At 45.4% G+C, this 19,591-nt stretch overlaps 2 protein-coding genes across 8 annotated transcripts in view; both read left to right on the top strand.

Annotated features, from left to right (window-relative positions):
• The window catches only part of LOC119160815 (endoplasmic reticulum transmembrane helix translocase), a 520,848-nt gene that overhangs the window by 292,841 nt on the left and 208,416 nt on the right, over positions 1-19,591 (top strand). For all 7 annotated transcript variants that reach the window (XM_075881403.1, XM_037413063.2, XM_075881402.1 and 4 more), the window contains 2 exons: positions 11,844-11,981; positions 13,599-13,719. In XM_075881403.1, coding sequence (XP_075737518.1) covers positions 11,844-11,981; positions 13,599-13,719 — 259 coding nt within the window. The remainder of the gene's footprint in view (positions 1-11,843; positions 11,982-13,598; positions 13,720-19,591) is intronic.
• Positions 3,437-4,550, top strand: LOC142777114 (uncharacterized). The gene has a single exon (XM_075881419.1). The coding sequence runs from the start codon at positions 3,545-3,547 to the stop codon at positions 4,373-4,375; it is 831 nt and encodes a 276-aa protein (XP_075737534.1). The 5' UTR covers positions 3,437-3,544; the 3' UTR covers positions 4,376-4,550.

Raw genomic sequence — 19,591 nt, 5'->3', positions numbered from 1 at the left:
TTATATCCCATTTAACACCCTCTAGCTCTTCAAATAGTACAGCTAGACTTGCCTCACTAGATAAGGTTCTAGCGTTAAACGTTGCCAAGTTCAGGTTTCAATGGCAGCCTGTCTGGATCCAGAGATTCTTAGCACCCTCTGCTGCGTTGCAGATCTCACCGCCGCCATAGTCAGTTGCTTCGCAGCTGCTGGTGACTGAGGGCCGTGAATTAATTGACGTATGCATGTGGGAGGTAGTGACCAGATACTGCACCAGGTGTGGTGTGTATCCGGCAAGGCTATTGCATCACGACTGCGCATCGGACATGCGCAGATACTCACGGCGCGCTATCGTGCGCCTATATAATCAGTGACTGAATAAACCGATATCGCCTCTTGTTCTGGCCATCATGCTGTATCGTCGTCCTTGCTAGTTGCATGGTGTCAGAAGTGGCCACCGCAGACCGAAGCACGGCAGCAACGGCGCGGAATCGCCATGGACCTACTGAAGCCGCCGGAGCCATTGCGCCTATCGGGCAACTTGTCTGAAAATTGGAAGCGCTTCAAGCAAAGGTTCGAGCTTTTTCTGCAAGCAACGGCAGCCGAGAAGTCCCCGAGAAGTGACTCCTCGAAAGTGGCGCTCTTGCTGAGCTTCGCGGGAGAGGAAGTGCTCGACATCTTCAACAACTTTCAGTACGGCCCCGGAGAAAGCAAGGAATGTTACGGCACGGTCGTGCGGAAGTTCGACGCCTACTTCTCCGAGATGAGCAATGAAATTCACGAAAGATATGTTTTTCGTACACGAAGCCAGGCGGAGAAAGAACCTTTTGAGAAGTTTGTGCGGTACTTAAAGAAGCAGGCGACACAGTGCAACTTTGGGGATCAGCACGATTCACTGATTAGAGACCAAATTGTGTTTGGTACGAACGACCCAAAGCTGCGTGAAAGAATGCTTGCCGAGAGAGGCCTGACGCTACTAAAAGCCGAGGAATTCTGTAAAGCGGCAGAAGCAGCGGCACTAAGAAGCCTAGTTTGGAATAGGACGGAAGACAGCATTGACGCAGTTTCAAGTGGCGAAACAGTGACGAAAAAACGGCAGCAGCGAAAAAAAAGCCGAGTCGCGATAATCAAGATATTTGCTGCAGGAAGTGCAACCGCAAACATAAACCTAAGCAATGACCCGCGTATGGTAAATTATGTCATTCTTGCCGCAAATACAACCACTTTGCAAGTTGTTGCCAGAAGTCTACCGCTGTTAGCGAAGTAGCTAATCTCGTTGAGAATGACTTTGAGATTCTCGAAATCGGTTCCGAAAATTGTCGCAAGAAAGACTGGACAATCAAGGCTCGAGTAAATGGCAGAGAAGTGACGTTCAAAGTGGACACCGGTTCGCAGGCAAGCTTACTTCCATTTACAACGTACCGTAAGCTTGGATCCAAAGAAGCGTTGCAACCTGCCGGGTCAGTGTTGCGCGCCTACAACGGGGGCGTTATTTCAAGTTATGGAACAACGTCACAGAAAGTGTCTGTCGGAACCACCGAGATAAGCGTGAAATTCTTCATCGTAAAGAATGGGCGTCAAGCCATCCTTGGGCTCGATGCCAGTGAAGCGCTTGGATTGGTTCGACGTACGGTGGACGCTGTCAATGCCTCATCTGAGTATGAACTTTTGAAAGATTTCAGGCACCTGTTCCAAGGGCTCGGCTGCTTGAAAACGCAGTACAGAATGGTCCTGGATCCAGACGCGGTTCCGGTCGTTCAGCCTGCTCGCCGGGTTCCACTTGCACTTCAGGAACCTCTGAAGAAGGAACTACAGCGAATGATCCGGGGGGGCATCATCGTCAAAGAAAATGAGCCAACCGACTGGGTAAGCCATCTGGTACTGGTAAAAAAAAAAAGACGGCGCTCTAAGGGTTGGCATGGACCCCAGAAGAGTGAACAAGTATATCAAGAGGCAGCATTTTCCTTTACCCAGACGCGAGGACTTGGAAGCACGGCTAACCGGTGCTACTTATTTTAGCTGTTTGGATGCAAACGCCGGCTTTCATCAGGTGCCCTTCGACAAGACAACATCAAAGATCTGTACGTTCTCGTCGCCTTTTGGCAGATACCGTTTTCTAAGGTTACTTTATGGCATCTCATCTGCACCCGAGGTGTTTCAGCAGGCACTTTGTCAGATATTTGATGGTCTGCCAGGCGTGCTCATATATATAGATGATATCCTGGTCTGGGGCTCAACGAAGGAAGAGCATGATGAGCGCCTGGTAGCAGTCCTCCAAACTGCTGAAACAGCTGGATTAACGTTTAATCTGCACAAGTGCAAGTTTGGCGTAAAAGAGCTATGGTTTCTGGGCGATATCATAAGTGCGAACGGCATATCCCCAAATCCAGGGCTCGTAAAAAGTTTGGTTCAAATGCCAGTGCCAACATGCAAGGCCGATGTTAAACGTATGCTGGGTGTGTTGAACTACTTTGGAAAGTTCGTGCCGCAGCTATCTGAAAAAACGGCCCTGTTAAGAACTCTTATCAAGGCCAGTTCTGAGTTTGAGTGGACAGATAACCACGCCAAAGAGTGGAAAAGCGTCACGCAAATTCTGACCACCGCTCCTGTGCTTGCAATATTTGACCCACGACGGGAAACAAGGTTGTCTTGCGATGCATCGAAGGACGGCGTCGGTGCCGCCCTTCTGCAACGTCACAATAACGAGTGGCGGCCCGTAGCTTACGCATCTCGAGTACTGACTAAGGCAGAAAAACTGTACGCACAGATAGAAAAGGAGGCCCTAGGAATTTGCTTTGGATGCAAAAAATTTCACCAGTTCGTCTACGGCCAGAAAGCCGCAATTGAAACGGACCACAAGCCACTCTTGTCAATTGCTCAAAAGGAAATTAGTGACATGCCACCTCGCCTTCAACGGTTCTTTTTGAGGTTGTTCAAGTATGATTTTGTCTTGCAGTATATTCCTGGGAAGCACCTTGTTCTCTCTGACATGTTGTCCCGGTCAACGGCTGACAACCAAGACGACGCTGGTACTACCACCGACGTGGAAGTTCACGCAATCCAGCTTCTAGGTTACCGTGTCACAGAAGCAACGCAGAAAGAACTGCAAGCGGCAACGGCTTGTGACCGCTACCTACAGTCGGTGATCACAAGTTTGTCGGCGGGGCTTCCAGTACAAGGTGAACTAAAGCCTTTTGAGCAAGAACTCTCATTTGTCAACGGAATACTTTTAAAGGCGTCGAAGGTTGTTATTCCGAAAAGCATGCGAAAAACTATGCTTGAAAAAATCTATGCAGGTCACCTCGGCATGCAAAAATGCAAAGAAAGGGCCAGACGCCTCGTGTTTTGGCCGGGGCTTAACGCTGAGATTGCTTCCATGGTGCAACTTTGTCCTACATGCCGCAAGTATGCTTACAAACAGCCCAAGGAACTGCTTCAAATGCGGCCCGTGCCAGGTTGTGCATGGCATAGAGTTGGAGCTGATATTTTTTCATTTGCGGGGGACTCGTACATCGTTGTCTTTGACGCCTTATCAAACTTTCCGGAAGTTCAGAAACTACCTGACATGTCGGCGCAATCAACCATCGCAGCACTGAGCGCTATTTTTGCCAGATTTGGCGTGCCTGTCGAAGTATGCACTGATATTGGCCCACAGTTTTCCAGCCATGAATTTTTTTTGTTTTCAAGGAGATACGACTTCACGCACGTCACTTCAAGCCCTCATTATCCGCAGTCAAACGGGCTTGCGGAAAAAGGTGTGCAGGTTGTGAAGCGCATCTTAAAAAAAACTGCAGATTCGGGCGACGACTTCTGGCTGGGCCTGCTGGCCTACCGCTCTACCCCACTGGAGGACGGGCGATCCCCTGGTGAACTACTGCAAGGAAGGCGCCTTCGCGCCAACCTCCCGGACTTCAGTACGGTGACCGCAAGCGACGTCAAAAAGCACAGCCAGGCCCAAGGGGGAAGACCTTTGCCTCCTCTGCAGAAGGGTGACGTCGTGAGGCTCAGAGACGCTGCATGGTCCCGGAAAGCTCAAGTGGTGGGTTCGCCATATCCAAGGTCCTACCTTGTCAAAATGGAGGACCAGAAGCTGTTAAGGCGCAACCGTCGTCACCTACTTCAAACTGGCGAACGGTTCATCGAGGAAAGCGACGACGACATTGATACCAGCTCAGCGGACAACGTTGGTGGCCATCCGACAGTGGCAACTTCAACCTCGCCAGCCAATGGCCGACGTCGCGAAGTTCCAACGTCGGGCGACCCTTCGCCACCTGTGGTGCGTCAGTCAACTTCACCACTGACGCCAGCTTTGAGAAGGTCGACTCGAACCGTGAAGCCACCACAGCGTCTTCATTATGACAAGGACTTTAACCAAGTGTATGATATCATTTTTTGAAATGCCATGTACTTACCACCGTTTCAGTGGGTATGTAATTTCATTGTTAACGGAAAGGATGTATCCGGCAAGGCTATTGCATCACGACTGCGCATCGGACATGCGCAGATACTCACGGCGCGCTATCGTGCGCCTATATAATCAGTGACTGAATAAACCGATATCACTTCTTGTTCTGGCCATCATGCTGTATCGTCGTCCTTGCTAGTTACATGGTGTACACGTATCCCAAAGGAGTACGGCCACCAGCGTGGGTCCGGTCTTAGCGAGCCGCAGGGCACGCGTTAACCGTCGCCGTGGTGAGAACACGATACTGCTCAAAGTCGCAACACTTTATTGTGGGAACACCAAACGCAGTACAGCCCGTTGCAAAAAGGCGCGGCGGGAAAGCAAGTAGGCTTATCCACGCCATGGGCACAAAGTACTACACAGGGTGCCACGAGCACGTCTCCGCGGTAAAGGTGATCCACGGAGACACCGGGACCAAGGCCCGGTTGCTCGAGCGAGGGCAAAGGCGCTCGCGTTGGCTTCGAAGGGAGACGGGTCGGCGTAGCTAGGCCATGCACTAGGACACCGTACTGCCCTTCGGCCGTGAGTACGCAGTGGGGCAACAAAAGGTGAGCGTTCGCCTCGGGCGCCAGGCGCCGTCAGCGAAGTCCGACGAGCCCCCGAGCGACGGGAGTCGACGGACGGAAAAGATTGCGTGGCTCACCGTTTGCTGTGCCAGAGAGTACTGCCTGCCCCTGACGCAGCACGCGAAAACCTCTCGGGAGGCTCCACGCGCGGCGCCACAGTCAACATCCGCTACCGGGTGAGGGAGTTAAACGTCACTCCACCCTTCCCATCGCGGCAGACAGCAAAGGAGGGCAGACATGTCGGGACATGAGAACGGCAGTGGCGAATCCTTCTCTGGTAGCCCAAATAGAACTAAATTTGCCTGTTCCCAAGAACAGAATGAAGCATGGCATTATTGGGAATTTTTTTTTAGGGTTTTCTAATCCAAATAAACTTCCTTTTAAGGCATGACAATTTTTTTTGAACTGTTCAGTTTTTCGGACTATTTCGTGGACCTCGCCAGCTCTGGAAAATCGGTCGAAGACTGTATATGCACTTTGACCACGTCATGTGGAGGTGCGCATGCGCAGCGACGTGCGAGATGGCACGGCACGATGACCCTTAGAGCACGTGCGCCTGTCGTGCAATCTCGCTACGGATGACAGAAACTTTTTGAAATTGCCGAGCTCTGAGGACTGCCAGCGGTCCTAAGAGTACATGGTGTATATAAATGGCTTGCCGTTAACATGGTAGAGAAGGGTCACTCTGTGGCATAGTGGTTAGCATCACGTACTGCTGCGGAACTTTTCCTACTCGTGTTTTTTTTTTTTTTGCAATGTGTTAGTAAATGTTTTACAACGTCAAATCCATGATGGAAATACATCATAGGACTGTGGTGAACCCCATCATAAAACAGTAAAAAAAGAACACCATGCTCAGTGTTTTATTAGTGTTATGGCCCAAAATTTAGAACGTAGAAGCACGGACCTAAAGGTAGACATGGAATGAAGCAACTCAGAAGGGCACGAATTCACCAAACTCCTAATAGAGCACTTTCATTGGAGTGAGCAGATTATGGCTTGAAGTTAAGGCCACTCCTGCAAAGTTCGCTTCTTCACTATCAGAAGAGATTACTCAGCCATAGAAGCATGCAGGCCCCATTTTTATTTCCGAGGAAAACAAGCCCCAGGTGCATGTTCTTGCATTTGCATGACATAACTTTCCATTGTCAGGAACAAGCTACAGTCGACGCCCAATTTCTCGGACGAGCGAAATTCCAGACATGTCTGATTTCCTGGACTCATTTCCTGGAACCTATTGAAAAATTTACTCTCTTCGCCACTTAAATAGCCGGAAAAATGCGTGGCAAAGTTGATACGAAAAAAATCAGTTCTAGAGAATTCACACGCGAGAATTCAAGCGAAAACGCCAGGGTGTCGGCAGAAGCACATACGTCTGGTTGAAAATGTTCACATTCGTTCCGCCCCTCATATGCATACTACCGCCGCTGTCTTTGCTGCTTGAGAATTTATTCCCGAGCATTAAAATCACTACAGAGTTCTAATTATGCACAAAGCACTAAAAAAAAAAAAAACAGTTTACACCTTTACAAACGTTGTTTCGGGAGATAAGTAAAAAGAAATTACACGAGCAGACGCAGTGGCAGCGACGGACTCAGCTGGCAGTGCAAAAGAGACATGTTTAGGGCATGCCGACTCCCTGCTGCTGCACCTTCTTCTACTTCCTGTGTTTGCAGCGATCGTAATTCAAACCAGGCTCTTGATGAACGCGTCTTTTTCGAGGCTGTGAGCTTTGTTTTGCTGCGCGGGTAGTTAGCGTTCGGGCCGACACCGCCGATGCGTTGGCCGCCATCTTGAAGATACGGCTGGTTGCATGGTTGTTTACATCATGTGGTTTGAGAACCAGCACAGCCGGTGTAGCCAAAGCCATAGCAGAATGGCGATCTGCTATCGCGTGGAGGAAAAATTGGTCTCGGGCCGATTTTTTTGTGCTTGCCTCGCAGCATTGTTTCCGGCGGCGAAGCGAAGGAAATTTCAGTAAGTTTTGCCGCATTCGGTCTCTTTGAGGCCAAGTGTGATTGAACCTTTTTCTCACAGACAAGCCGCATTGCGTCGCTTGCGTGCAGCACTCAATCACGCGTTCGTATCATCTGTGGTTGCTGGGGAAACCATTCGTATAACACTGAATTACGGTCTGTTATATAATGTAGTCCATCCGAAGCAACCTTAAAATTCGTATCATCGCGAAATTTGCATAAACTGTAATCGTATTGCCCCGCCGCAGTGGCCTAGTGGCTAAGGTACTCGGCTGCTGACCCGCAGGTCGTGAGATCAAATCCCGGCTGCGGCGGCTGTATTTCCGATGTAGGCGGGAATGTTGTAGGCCCGCGTGCGCAGATTTGGGTGCAAGTTAAAGAACCCCAGGTGGTCAAAATTTCCGGAGCCCTTCACTATGGCGCCTCTTATATTGAAATGATTGTTTTGGGATGTTAAACCTCATATATCAATCAATCAATCAATAAATCAACCATAATCACATCATCAAGATTTCACTGTAGTAATGGGGTCCTGCTTATCTTTTACTGCATGTGTTATAGTCAATCAATCAATCCGTAGGTCAGTATAATCCAAAGGCTGTAAGAGAAGTCCCAGCTTTGTATATTGTGAACATTTGCGCACCTTAGAAGCACGGTACAGTTTTTATATTTCTGGTTTAATAAAACAGTTCACATTGGCTTGGAAACATGGCTGTGGTGCATAGTTTTGACTTGAGATGCATTCTTGAAAAGCCTTTGAAATCTTTAAATACTCTGTGCTTTGTGTATCTAGCTTGAGTGCCCCTTCAACACTGACCAATCTGTGCTTCCTCTCCTAAACACCTGTGCCCCTGAACTTTAGAGCAAATTATGAAACTTGTTGTTGGGCTGGTTGGTGCATAGTTAAGTATGACAAAGCGGTGCAATGTGTGAAAAAGATGCAGACGAGGGAACATGTTCAAGGACACAGGTGCAAGTACGTTTGTACTCGTGTGTGCACTCACAGTAAATTCTTGAAGTGCTGTATTCTCTCTTTAGTTCAAACTCCAAAAAAAAAAAAGACAGTTACGCCTTTTTTTTTATCCTTGTAATTTTGTGCAAGAGCTTTAAGTACGGATGATAAGTGTTCTAGAAACCAAAAACAATAAGTGTTCTAGAAACTAAAATCGATGAACTGGAAAACCATAGTCGCCGGTCAAATCTAATTGTTTATGGTCTTCCCGAGGGACCAAATGAAAACAACGAAACGCTTGAAAGTGCTGTCAACACAGGCATTCTTAAAGATACCATGAAACTTGAACCTGTCGGTATCGAGCGTATTCATCGTATAGGTAGACCTGAAACTGGCAAAGTTAGGCCAGTCATTTTCAAATTGCTTGATGGGCGAGACAAAGCTAGAATACTTAAAAACGGGTCCAAACTTAAAAATACCACGCTAGCTATCGGGGAAGACTTTTCTCCGAAGATACGAGATATTAGAAGAAAGCTTTGGGCAAGTGCAAAAGCTAACCGAGATAACAATGAGAAAGTAAACTTAGCATTTGATAAACTGTATATCGATGGCCAGGCGTATGTCTGGGACAGTGATAAAGGCGAAAGAATTCCGGTAAAAAAAAACGACGGAAGCAAAACCCGCCCGATGACCAGACGGTATGCCCAATCACAGAGTCACACGTAGGAAAACAACTCGCATTTTCTTCAAAAAATAATTCAGCGAAAAGTAAATTTTTCGTTACCGGTCAGCAGGGCGTTAAACAAAAATGCCTTCGCTTGGTTAACATAAATGCCCGAAGCGTCAATAACAAAACTGAACTAATGGAAATTGCCTTACTTCAACACGATCCACATGTAACAGTTGTGTCTGAGACATGGTTGCTCCCCGAAATAGCTGATGATGATGTATTTCCGCCCTCGTATAAGGTGTTTAGGAAAGACAGAACTACAAGGGGAGGTGGAATAGCCATACTTGTGAAAGAAACACTGCAGGCCTCATTAATTGGTTACATTGATGACTTAGAATGTGTATGCATTAAGCTGTCTTGTTGGAGCCACATTTTCATCTTGTATGCACTTTACAGACCCCCAGAGGCTGCGTTTGAATCCATGAAAAAGTTAGCTGAACATATGTCTCAATTTTGCAACAACAAAATTTTGTTAGCAGGTGATTTTAACCTACCTTCTGTTGACTGGGAACATTTTGCGACAGGACCATTGTACAAAAAAGAGACTGAGATTGTGTTTAACATCATGCTAACCCACAACTTGATGCAAGTTGTGAGGGAGCCAACTCGTGTGCATGGATCCTCTAGTTCGATTTTGGATTTAGTATTTATAAGCCGTGAACTCGAGCTGCACTCTGTTTCAGTAGAACAGGGCCTCTCCGATCATAAATTGGTTACAGTCTCTTTTCCTCTTAACAATTTTTCAAGTACTAAAAAATCTTCAGTGCGTACCTTTAAAGATTACTCGCGAGCAGATGACGTATCTATAATAGAATACATGGAGTCGTGTTATGCTGTCTTTGAGGTGGGCGATGTCGAGACAATGTGGAATCAATTTAAAGAAATGTGTCATCATTGCATCAATCGTTTTATACCGAATAAACATAAAAAAGTGCACAAAACAACTCCCTGGATAACGCGAGATATAATTCACTTAAAACGAAAGATAAAACGCTTAAGGCAGAAGCATGCGCAGTCTCGTTCCCTCTCAGTCCTCAAAGACAGCCTTGCACGGGCTATACGCTCATCCAGAGATCGCTATTTTAAGACGCTACTGCCCAACTTCATAAAAACTGACCCGACTAAATTCTGGAACTACATTGGTGACAGAAAGAAACCTCTCACCGAAATGGCAATTGATAGCGTGATTGTAACCGATCAAATAAAAATTGCTGATCATCTTAATGCGTATTTTCAAAGTGTGTTTTCTGGCTCTAGTGTTTATGTTCCAAACGGTAGAGTGTTCGACCCATGCGAAGCCTCTTTCGTGTCTTATTCTGGTGTTTTTTCGATGCTTCTGAATCTTAATTCTAAAAAGTCCTGTGGACCTGATAATCTCCCAAATATGTTCCTAAGAAGATATGCCGAACATGTCGTTAAATTCCTGCATGAAATCTTCCGTGCTTCATTGTTGTCATCAAAGCTACCATGTGACTGGAAAGCCGCACGCATAAGTCCTGTATTCAAGAAAGGTGATCGCTTGTCGCCTCAAAATTACCGACCCATATCCTTGACCTCACCCTGCTGCAAATTATTAGAACACATAATTGCTACACAAATTGGAAATTTTTTGACTCAACATTCAATCCTGACCAATTTTCAACACGGCTTTAGAAAGGGATATTCGACAGTGACGCAACTAGTTACAATAATCCACTCATTTGCACTTAACCTGGATAACAATAGGCAAACTGACATAATATTTTTGGATTTCAGTAAGGCATTCGACAGGGTTCCACACGACAAATTGATCTTGAAACTTAAACGTATTGGCCTTCCCGAGATCCTTGTAAACTGGATTGCTGACTATCTAAATAACCGTGAACAGTTTGTTGCTGTTAATGACCAGCGTTCGCAGTCTCTACAGGTCACATCAGGAGTACCCCAAGGAAGCGTCCTAGGGCCATTGCTTTTTCTTCTATACATAAATGATATTGTAAATGTCATCACCCCTTCTGTACAAATAAGATTATTTGCAGACGATTGTGTTTTGTTCCGGGTTATTAACTCTTTAGATGATCAAAATGAACTTAACTCAAACCTTCATAATATTCATCTGTGGTGCAATGAGTGGGGAATGATCCTTAATGCAGAAAAGAGTGTCTGCATGCGTTTGACACGTAAGAAAGTTCCACTAAATACTACGTACCAGCTTGGGTCTTCAACTCTTAGAGAGGTTACAAGCTACAAATATTTGGGCCTAACTATAACTAGTAATTTGTCTTGGAACATGCATGTAGACAACATATGTTCAGCTGCCTTTCGGATACTTGGTTTTCTAAGACATAAACTGCGTACCTGTCCTGCCAATGTAAAGCTTCTTAGTTATTATTCTTTTATACGACCTAAACTGGAATACGCCAGCATTGTATGGGACCCTTACACTAAGCTTAATATTAACAAACTTGAGCGGGTTCAAAGGAAAGCTGTTCGGTTTATATATTCAAAATACTTACCGTCGGATTCACCTTCCGCGCTGATGTCTGCAAACGACATTCAGACCCTTGAATCCCGCAGACGCGAACAACGGCTGGATTTCCTTCAATTATTACTTAATCAAAAACTTGCAATCGATTCATCGCCTTACTTATCTTTTCTGTCAACAAGGAACACACGACATCATCATCCCAATTTGCTAACCCCATTTTTTGCGAGAACCGATGCCTTTATGTATTCTTTTTTTCCTCGAACAGTGTCGGACTGGAACAAGTTATGCGACCCTCATTCATTGTAACATATGTGTAACGTATTGTAAAGTACGACGTATGCAATGTATTGTCGTTGTTTGGCGTAAGTTACTACTTGTGTTGTGGAACATAGTGTAATGTAGTGTTGTAGAACCGGGTGTGTTGTTGCTTTGCATATTGAAGTTTATTGTAGTGTATAGAGCGAAGCGTGATGTTATTACATAACGAAGTGTATTGTAGCATGTAAAACAAAGTGTGTTTTTCGTATGATGTACGTCATTACGCCTGTGGTATACGTGACGTGCCCTTCCTGCTTGGACCACTTAGTGTCCGCAGTATGTATTAAATAAATAAAAATGATGAGCATGCCCAGCAATGCTGTTGTTTCGATATATTAGTCAAGAGCTTAACATGTGAGCATACTACATGATGTTATTATATGGTTACAGGTACTGAGGACCCGACACGGAACCGCTACAAGCTTTTTCTGGAGTGCGCGCTAATCCTTACTTCGGTGGTGCCCCCTGAGCTTCCTATTGAGCTCTCGCTAGCTGTGCACACCTCATTGCTGGCTCTGACCCGACTAGGTCAGTAATAAATCCACTATTGAGAAGCGCGACTCTAGTATCATCTCTCATGCCAAGGCATGCTGTAAGAATTTACCTCACTGCTCGCACTGCTGACACAATTTGTTGAGACATCCGTCATTTAATTGCTACAGCATTCACGAAGCTCCATTAAACCGATAGCATGATAACACTCTTGATGCACTAGGAGTGAACTTTTTTTTTGGAAGTCCCTCCTTCCAGGTCACATTTTTTTAGAAAGCTGCTGTAGAGCTTAAATTATAGTTGACTCTCATTAATTCAAACTCGAAGGGACCTTTGAATTTTGTTTGAATTATCAAGAATTTTGAATTATCAGAAATTCTCTGATATATGACTCTGGGTGAGGTGACACCACACGTTATGATTAGGCATTGATTTTATCACATTTAAAAATTTTTGAAGCTAAGAGTGCCCAATGATCAAAAAGCACTGGTGCAAGGTCCACAAGTTTATTGGCCATTTACTGCTGATCAAACCTTTTAAAGAAATCTTGAATTGCCAACTGCTTCTTTAGTATATGCGCCTTCAGCACAAACCTCTCTATACCAGTTGAGAAGCGTAACAATTTACTATGCATGTGCTTCGTTTCAAACATTTGTTTACTAGCAAAGCATTTTTTCTCGAAGGCCTAAGATGCTTATTTGTAATTTTTAAACTGTTAGGATTACCTAGGCACACAAATTTTTAAATAGTAGTGGGAGAACACCAGATAATTTTCGGTATGAAACTACAAAAAGTATAAATTAACCAAACTCCGGAGTTTTATTTAAGAGACGAGAATAGAGGGCCAACCAAAAAATTGAAGTTTATTATAAGTAACCAAAAGTATGAATTATTAGAGTTTGAATTATCGTGAGTCTATTGTATGTTTTTAATTTGTGAACATGTAGTTATACAGGAGCACTGATACAAGCCAAGCAAGTGGGTCAGTTGACTCTAGTAATGAATTCATAGGGAACACGCAAAATATTCGTATCATTCCAGATTTGTATGAACCAAAACAAGTTAATGAAGGGAAATTAGACAACTACGCGATTCGTAATTTTCCTTTCTTAACCCTTGCGCCACCTTGTGTGTCTCGCAGAACTCATTTGCTTTACTCAAAACAATTTAGTAATCATGAAAATGAACAAGAATTTTATTGGGGTGAACAACTTCTTGCTGAAAAAGTCCATGACGTTCCTTTGAATTTTTCTACCTTGACCGTCGTATAACACCGGTCGTATAACATTGAACCACAGCATATTTTTATTAAAGCAGTCCATCCGAAACATTAAAAGTCATATTATGAAATTCGGATCACCTGTAATCATATCATCCAGATTCTCTTGTACATGTAAGAGAACCAGAACAGTTTGGCAGCCCGCTATTGTGAGACTGCGTTTTGATTTGTGCGGCGCGAGTTTTAGCTAGCCTTTTTCCAAAGTTGCACTGGTGGACGCAGGTGGTGGTATATTTTGGTGTTGTGTTGTTGCTAGTCTTAATTATTGAAATCTTGCAAAGTGATGTTTACTCGCATAATAAGCCTTTCTGGTTGTAGCTCACTCGAAAATGGATGCGAACAAGTTTGTGAGAGATGCCAAACATTGTTTGCAGGGGTGTACTGCACAGAGCCCTTCCGGATACCGTTTGCAGGCAAGATTGAGATCTGCTGCTTTGACAAGACTGGAACGCTCACCTCGGACAGTCTTGTTGTTGAAGGCATTGCTGGGCTTAAGTGAGTGGTTTTTCTTTGTGAGAACTAATAGACAGTTATGCCAAGGAAATTATAGGCGGTGTTATCTGTAGTAATTATAGTATAAATGTGAAGAAATGAAACAAGAAGACTACTTGCTGCTGGTAGGTTTGATCCCTGCCGGCCAAGTGCACTAGGCGAGCACAGCTCTCGACCCTTCTTATGGGGCATTCTGTACAGCGTAGCCACGTATTTCGTTCGTACCAACGCCCAAGTTCAATCATGAAGGTGGTAATTTGGAACACAACACCCTCCTGTTACGTTGAAGGTGATTTCAAGAGGAGAGGAAAAGGACGCCACAGATCTTATGTTTTGTGCTGTGTAAGAGACATTGTATCATTTTATAAAGACCGATTCTTTTTGAAAACACTTATAACTCACAAGTGCCTTTTCCACGCAGCACTGCTGCTTACTCCGCAAAATCATTTTGGTTGCTCCGTGATAGAACAGGCTTACAAGTTGGAAGGGTACTGGTTTGGGCTAGTTAGTAGCAATTCGGGGTATGGTTATTTGCGCATTTCTTGTGTCTATTTACTTATGTTCTTCGTTGTTAAGCGGTATGCAAATAACCGTATCATGACTTATAAGTAGAGCCGTGCGATAGCAAAATTTTGTGTGTAAAGTGCATCTAAGATTTTTCTTGCAGTTCTTGAACATTTGTTTAATATTTTTTCAATACTCTGAAGTGAAATGGCACAAAAAAGGTTGCATAGCATCCCTAAGCAGATTCTTATCAAATAGGAATGTGGAAGTGCTTGTTTCGGCTAGGTTGGTAAAGTGATGAAGGAACTGTGTGCCCAGTTGTGTAATCAAGGATGAGGCAATGCAGTGTACATGATTTACACAGTTTGGTGCAAGTAATGCAGTGTCGCAACACTTTAAACCTAAAAGGAAAAGACGCTACTTCCTCCATCTGAACTTCTGTAGAGGCCCAAATGGTTTGGCAGACAAGGGTGTGCTCCCTTTCAATTCGGAGTTGCTAATCTGCCCTGTAGACGTCAGTGTTTAAAAACATCTGAAATTTCGCATGCTGAAAATGTTCAACCGATTTGTTCGGACTTTCTGGTCTGAAACAACATTAAAAGCCCTCAGCTCTGTCGCGTAGGTTTGAAATGCCGCCAGAGTTCTTGAATACCTTTACTGGTCATGAAGCTTCAACGAAAGTTTGATATGGGGACAGCAGTAATCGCTAGGGGCGCCTCGCCTACGCCGGGGAATCGGAGCAGCTGTGGCGCTGCACTTGTACGACACGCGGTGGAGCTGTGAAACGTTACTGAATGTAGCCATGACGATTTAATACATCTTCAGAGTGATGTTACTTTCAATGAATTTAGGGAAAGCTCTATTACAGTGAAATTTAGCGTTGATTGAGGCCTTGAAGCTAGAAATTTGAAAACATGCTGATTCCACTGTAAGATTAGCTACTGGTATAAAAGCATGCTTCTTATCTTTTTTTTCTGAAGCATCTAGGAAAAGTTTGTTAACAATCCAGAGTTCAACGACTCTGGTGGCTCTTAACAGTCGCGGAAGTGCAGTGGTTGCAATTTTTGACAGCGCATATCCAACCTTTGAGGCTATATATAGATTCGGAGTTTCTATGCAAAGATCTTGAAATCGCTTCGTATTTATCAAACCAACAGCCACTTCGAATGAATCAGTGTATGAATTTAGCAAGTGATGATCAAACAACTACCCACATACGACTTCTGCCTCGTTTTAGTGTTTTGTTTTGCGTTGACTTATCACTACAGTACTGTAGCGCGTTCTAAGTTCGGTTGGCCATGCAATGTAGTTTCTCAGTTCTTTACTCTGCTGTGTAGCTTACTCATGCCATGTTTTCCCTGTCCTTCTTTATTGTTTTCACTGTTAAACTGAAAGCCTTACATGCCTCCTCAAAACGTGAAATTTGACTGACTGCGTCTCACGGCGGCGGCGTCAACATGTGACGCAAAAAGTTATCTTCTCGTGCACATGATGCATTGAATTGAAAATCAACTTCTCATGCTTTTACAGCTTGCACAAGTTCTGTACAGCATTTTGGTGCAACCTCTCTTGTGCCATCACCCTAGCAAGCTTCTATTGGTAGTGCTCAAGTCTCTGTTCCACACAACGAATGTGGGCTTAATAACACTGCCCAATCTGTGCTTAACACTGGCCAGTGTTAAAAGCATGGCCTTTGAGATGTGCCACCTTGTTACGTATTTTTAGTGTTTTTGGTTTCAAAACACGTGTCTTGTAGGCTACGCTTTTTTTTTTTTATCTTTTCGCATCAAAGCCGCTTAAAGCAGCGGCTGCTAGCTGTATAGCCATAGTGACATCGATATTGCCAATATGTCGATGGTGAGAACTCGGACGAACTTGGCATTGCGTCTTTTGCGCCTTGTGGTCTTGTGCACTACAGTGCAGTCCACTTGTAACGATACCACATATAACGATATATCGGTTATAACGATGGGTCGACTTAACAGTCTCATTTTATGCATTGGGGCTATGGAGAAAAAAACCATATATAACGATATGTTATCCACCGCATATCGGATACAACGATGAAAAGTTTGCCGCGGACGGCATGTTTCATTCAGAATAATCGTAACATTTAGATTGATAAGTTCCTCTGAAACGAACTATGCCGAGACAAGACGAAAAGTTAGCGTAGGCGAGTACGTATCTGCCGCCACTGCAGCACAGCGCCGGCAGCGCGTCCCGGCCGTTCAAAAAGCCGAGGAGAGCGTCGCGAGTTGGCGCGACGCGCTACAGATGGCGCCAGCTGTGTCACGTTTTGCGCCTCGCCGCGCGTCGACCGCGGAGAGGCTGAGAGAATTTAAAAAAAAAATGCGAAAAGCAAAGTGCCGCGCTCTGCGGCTCCCCGCCTTTTACAACGGCAAGCTACTCGTAGATTGCCGAACGAAAGCGGGAAAGAGAGAGAAAATAAAAAAAAGCGAAAAGCAAAGCGGCGCGGCGGCATCGGGGCGGGGCCTCGTTGGCATTCCGGCTGTGTACCTCTGGCTGTGCTTTCTTCCTCCCACTGCTCCCACCCCGCCGTCGCTCAGTCTCTCTTCCTCAGCGAACCCGTGATGCGTTCTTCGGAGTAAGAAATAAAGTCTTGTTTTTGACATCCTACTAACTACAATATTTATTAATTGGTGAAAATAGCGAAATGAAGCCTGGAGCTACAAAAGGTACGTCCGGCGACGATTTTTTGGCGGCAGTCCAGATATAACGATCACCGGTTATAACGATCATATTTTTAGGTTTTCTCGATATCGTTATAAGTGGACTGCACTGTACTCGCCTCGTTCCTGATAAATCCTCATTCGGTAGTTTGACTGAACGTTGACCCGCAGGTAGCGATAAAAATTATGACTGGCGTTTGGAGCAATGTCAAGTAAAACACTGTGTTGTAAACGTTCCTTGCGGACAAGGTGATGACTTCGGGTGCGTCATGACCGCTAACAACGGTGTGCGGTGTCTCGTCAATTTTGTGACTTATCAGCATTTTTGGGCACCATCTCGGACAGTAGCTACTTCATCGGTACAGATGACGATGTAGCGGTTTCTGACTGCATCGATGCTGAGATTTTGCTGTCGTTGCTGGTGCTGCGAAGTGTGGCTGTGCGGTTATGATTGTGCCAACGCCTTCGCTGCCGCCGCTAACCAAGCTTTTTCCGCATTACAAAGCTTGCATCGGCATTCTGCGTCAACCAATGTTGTGGCAGAAGGAGCTAAGTTCGCTTATTTGAAAAGCTTCAATGATATTAAGGATGACTGGAACTTGACAGCGTGCAAGAAGCAAGACAAGTTTACGGGCTAAATAGAGTGCGGTAACCTGCAGTTCGCACCTTGTTTTTGATCGAATCGTTATCTCGGCTCCTGTAACGATTTCAGAGGCCTGAAATTCTTCGATTTAGGCCTTAAGGGAGACACGAGTCTTCGAAGGCCAAAAATCGCAAAAAAAAATTTACTTTTTGAAGCTGACATTTTCGGGATCTGTACCTATTTTTGCACCTATGTGAGAAGTTTCTAGCTTCTCACGTCATTATTTCTGTCGCACAATCAATATATACCGTAATTACTCGAATCTAACGCGCACCTTTTTTCCGTTTAAGCGAGTTCATAAATCGCATGCGCGTTAGAATCGAGTACGAACAAAAAAATTACGGTCAATCTATTGCCATTGGCAAATCCAAAATGGCCGCCCCCTACGTGCGTCGGCATGGCGCGTCGGCCATTTCTGCCTATGTGTGTCTCATGTGCGGCACTTCGTACGTGTGCTGAGGAGTTCGTCATCTAGTAGTGCATTAGCATCGACGGCGTGGAAGGGCCGACTCCAAAAAGCTCGAGTGCACCACGATGCCGCTCTTAAAAGAAAAGTCATCGCGTGTGCAGAAACGGACGGAAATCGGGCCGCATCGCGGTCGTTCGGAGTTCCCGAAACGTGCGTGCGGGACCGGCGGAAACAAAAGCAGAAGATTGTCGACAGCAAAGCTTCACGCAAAGGCTTCAGTGGACCACAGCAGGGTCGGTTTCCGCAAATTAAAGAGCTGCTCGGCGAGTATGTGCTTGAGCAGCGAGTGGCACAGCGGCTCATGACCACAGAACTGCTCCAAGTGCGGGCTATGTAATTAGTCTTAGAAAAAGGTCTAATGCGGAGCCAGTTTAAAGCGAGCAGGTGCTGGCTAACTAACTTTATGAAGAGGAAAGGCTTTTCCCTTCGAAGGGGAACATGCATATGCAAAAAAATTTGCGGAGGAGTACGATGAAAAGCTTCACAGTTTTCAGAGGTTCGTCCTAAACTTGCGGCGCAACAACGGCTACCTGCTTGGGCAAATCGGGAATGCTGATCAGACGCCTCTTCACTTCGACATGCCTGGCACCACAACCGTCGGGAAGAAGGGGACGAGGCAAGTTCGTGTGCTGACATCGGTCCACGGTAAAACTACAGTGACGGCAATGCTCTGTTACACGTCAGATGGGCACAAGCTTCGCCTGTACCTCATATTTAAATGGAAGACCCTCCCGAAAGGAGTCGTTTTTTCAAGTGGTGTGATCGTGCGGGCTAGCAAGAAAAAATGGGTGCGCGTTTCAGTCGATGTCTTACGTTTTTTTTTTTGTTTTTTTTTTCACGGTGGAAATCGGGTGCGCGTTACAATCGAGGGCGCGGTAGAATCGAGTAAATACGGTAACATCCCTGTGAGATGAATGTCAGCGCAAATTGACGCTAAAATCGCGCTTTTTCCGCGCCGAGCTGTTGCCGTTACACATGAGCTATCATGTTCATCTTGGTCTCGTTTGGAAGGGTCGTTCTTCATCTTCAATTTCTCACCACCACTGGCTCGCCTTGCTCATTGGTTTTTCAGCAAATATGCGTCATCGAAAAGTACTAGCGCACGATTCAATTGGCTGCTTGGGGCACGTGACAAAACCTAGGCATCCCATTGGCCAAGTGGCGTTTCCGGCGTCTGCTTCACCATTATGATGCTACGGACATGCGCCATTTTGTCATGGTGCTGCCGACTGCCTGTGGCAGTAAAGAAGTTCCGTGCCACAGTAATTTGTGAAGTGGGTGTGGCGATCATTCGTTCGCTGTGAACTTCAGAAAGAGCCACGCTATGGCTCAACACAACGAGGATAACGAACTTGCCGCGGTCAACGGCAGTCGCCGAGTCACTGGTGTAGGCCTAACTGGCGTACGAGCTCGTTGGTTGCCGACAACGTTACTGAGAGCGGCTGTGTTTTGCAGCCTCGTCAGTTGGAGGATGGCAAGTAAAAACCAGAAGTGAGCTACAAGAAATGTCAACATTTGTAGTGGTGGAACAATAGCGCAATCTTATCGGTAAACACGCCCCCCTCCCCC

Source organism: Rhipicephalus microplus, chromosome X (genome assembly GCF_043290135.1).
Source record: "Rhipicephalus microplus isolate Deutch F79 chromosome X, USDA_Rmic, whole genome shotgun sequence".
In the NCBI taxonomy this organism is placed as follows: domain Eukaryota; kingdom Metazoa; phylum Arthropoda; class Arachnida; order Ixodida; family Ixodidae; genus Rhipicephalus; species Rhipicephalus microplus.
The sequence above is the reverse complement of the archived record's forward strand: the minus strand, read 5'-3'. Positions and strand labels throughout refer to the sequence as shown.

Excerpts from the sequence above, each read along its gene's own strand:
- LOC142777114 (XM_075881419.1), top strand. The coding sequence starts at position 3,545 with ATGTCGGCGCAATCAACCATCGCAGCACTGAGCGCTATTTTTGCCAGA.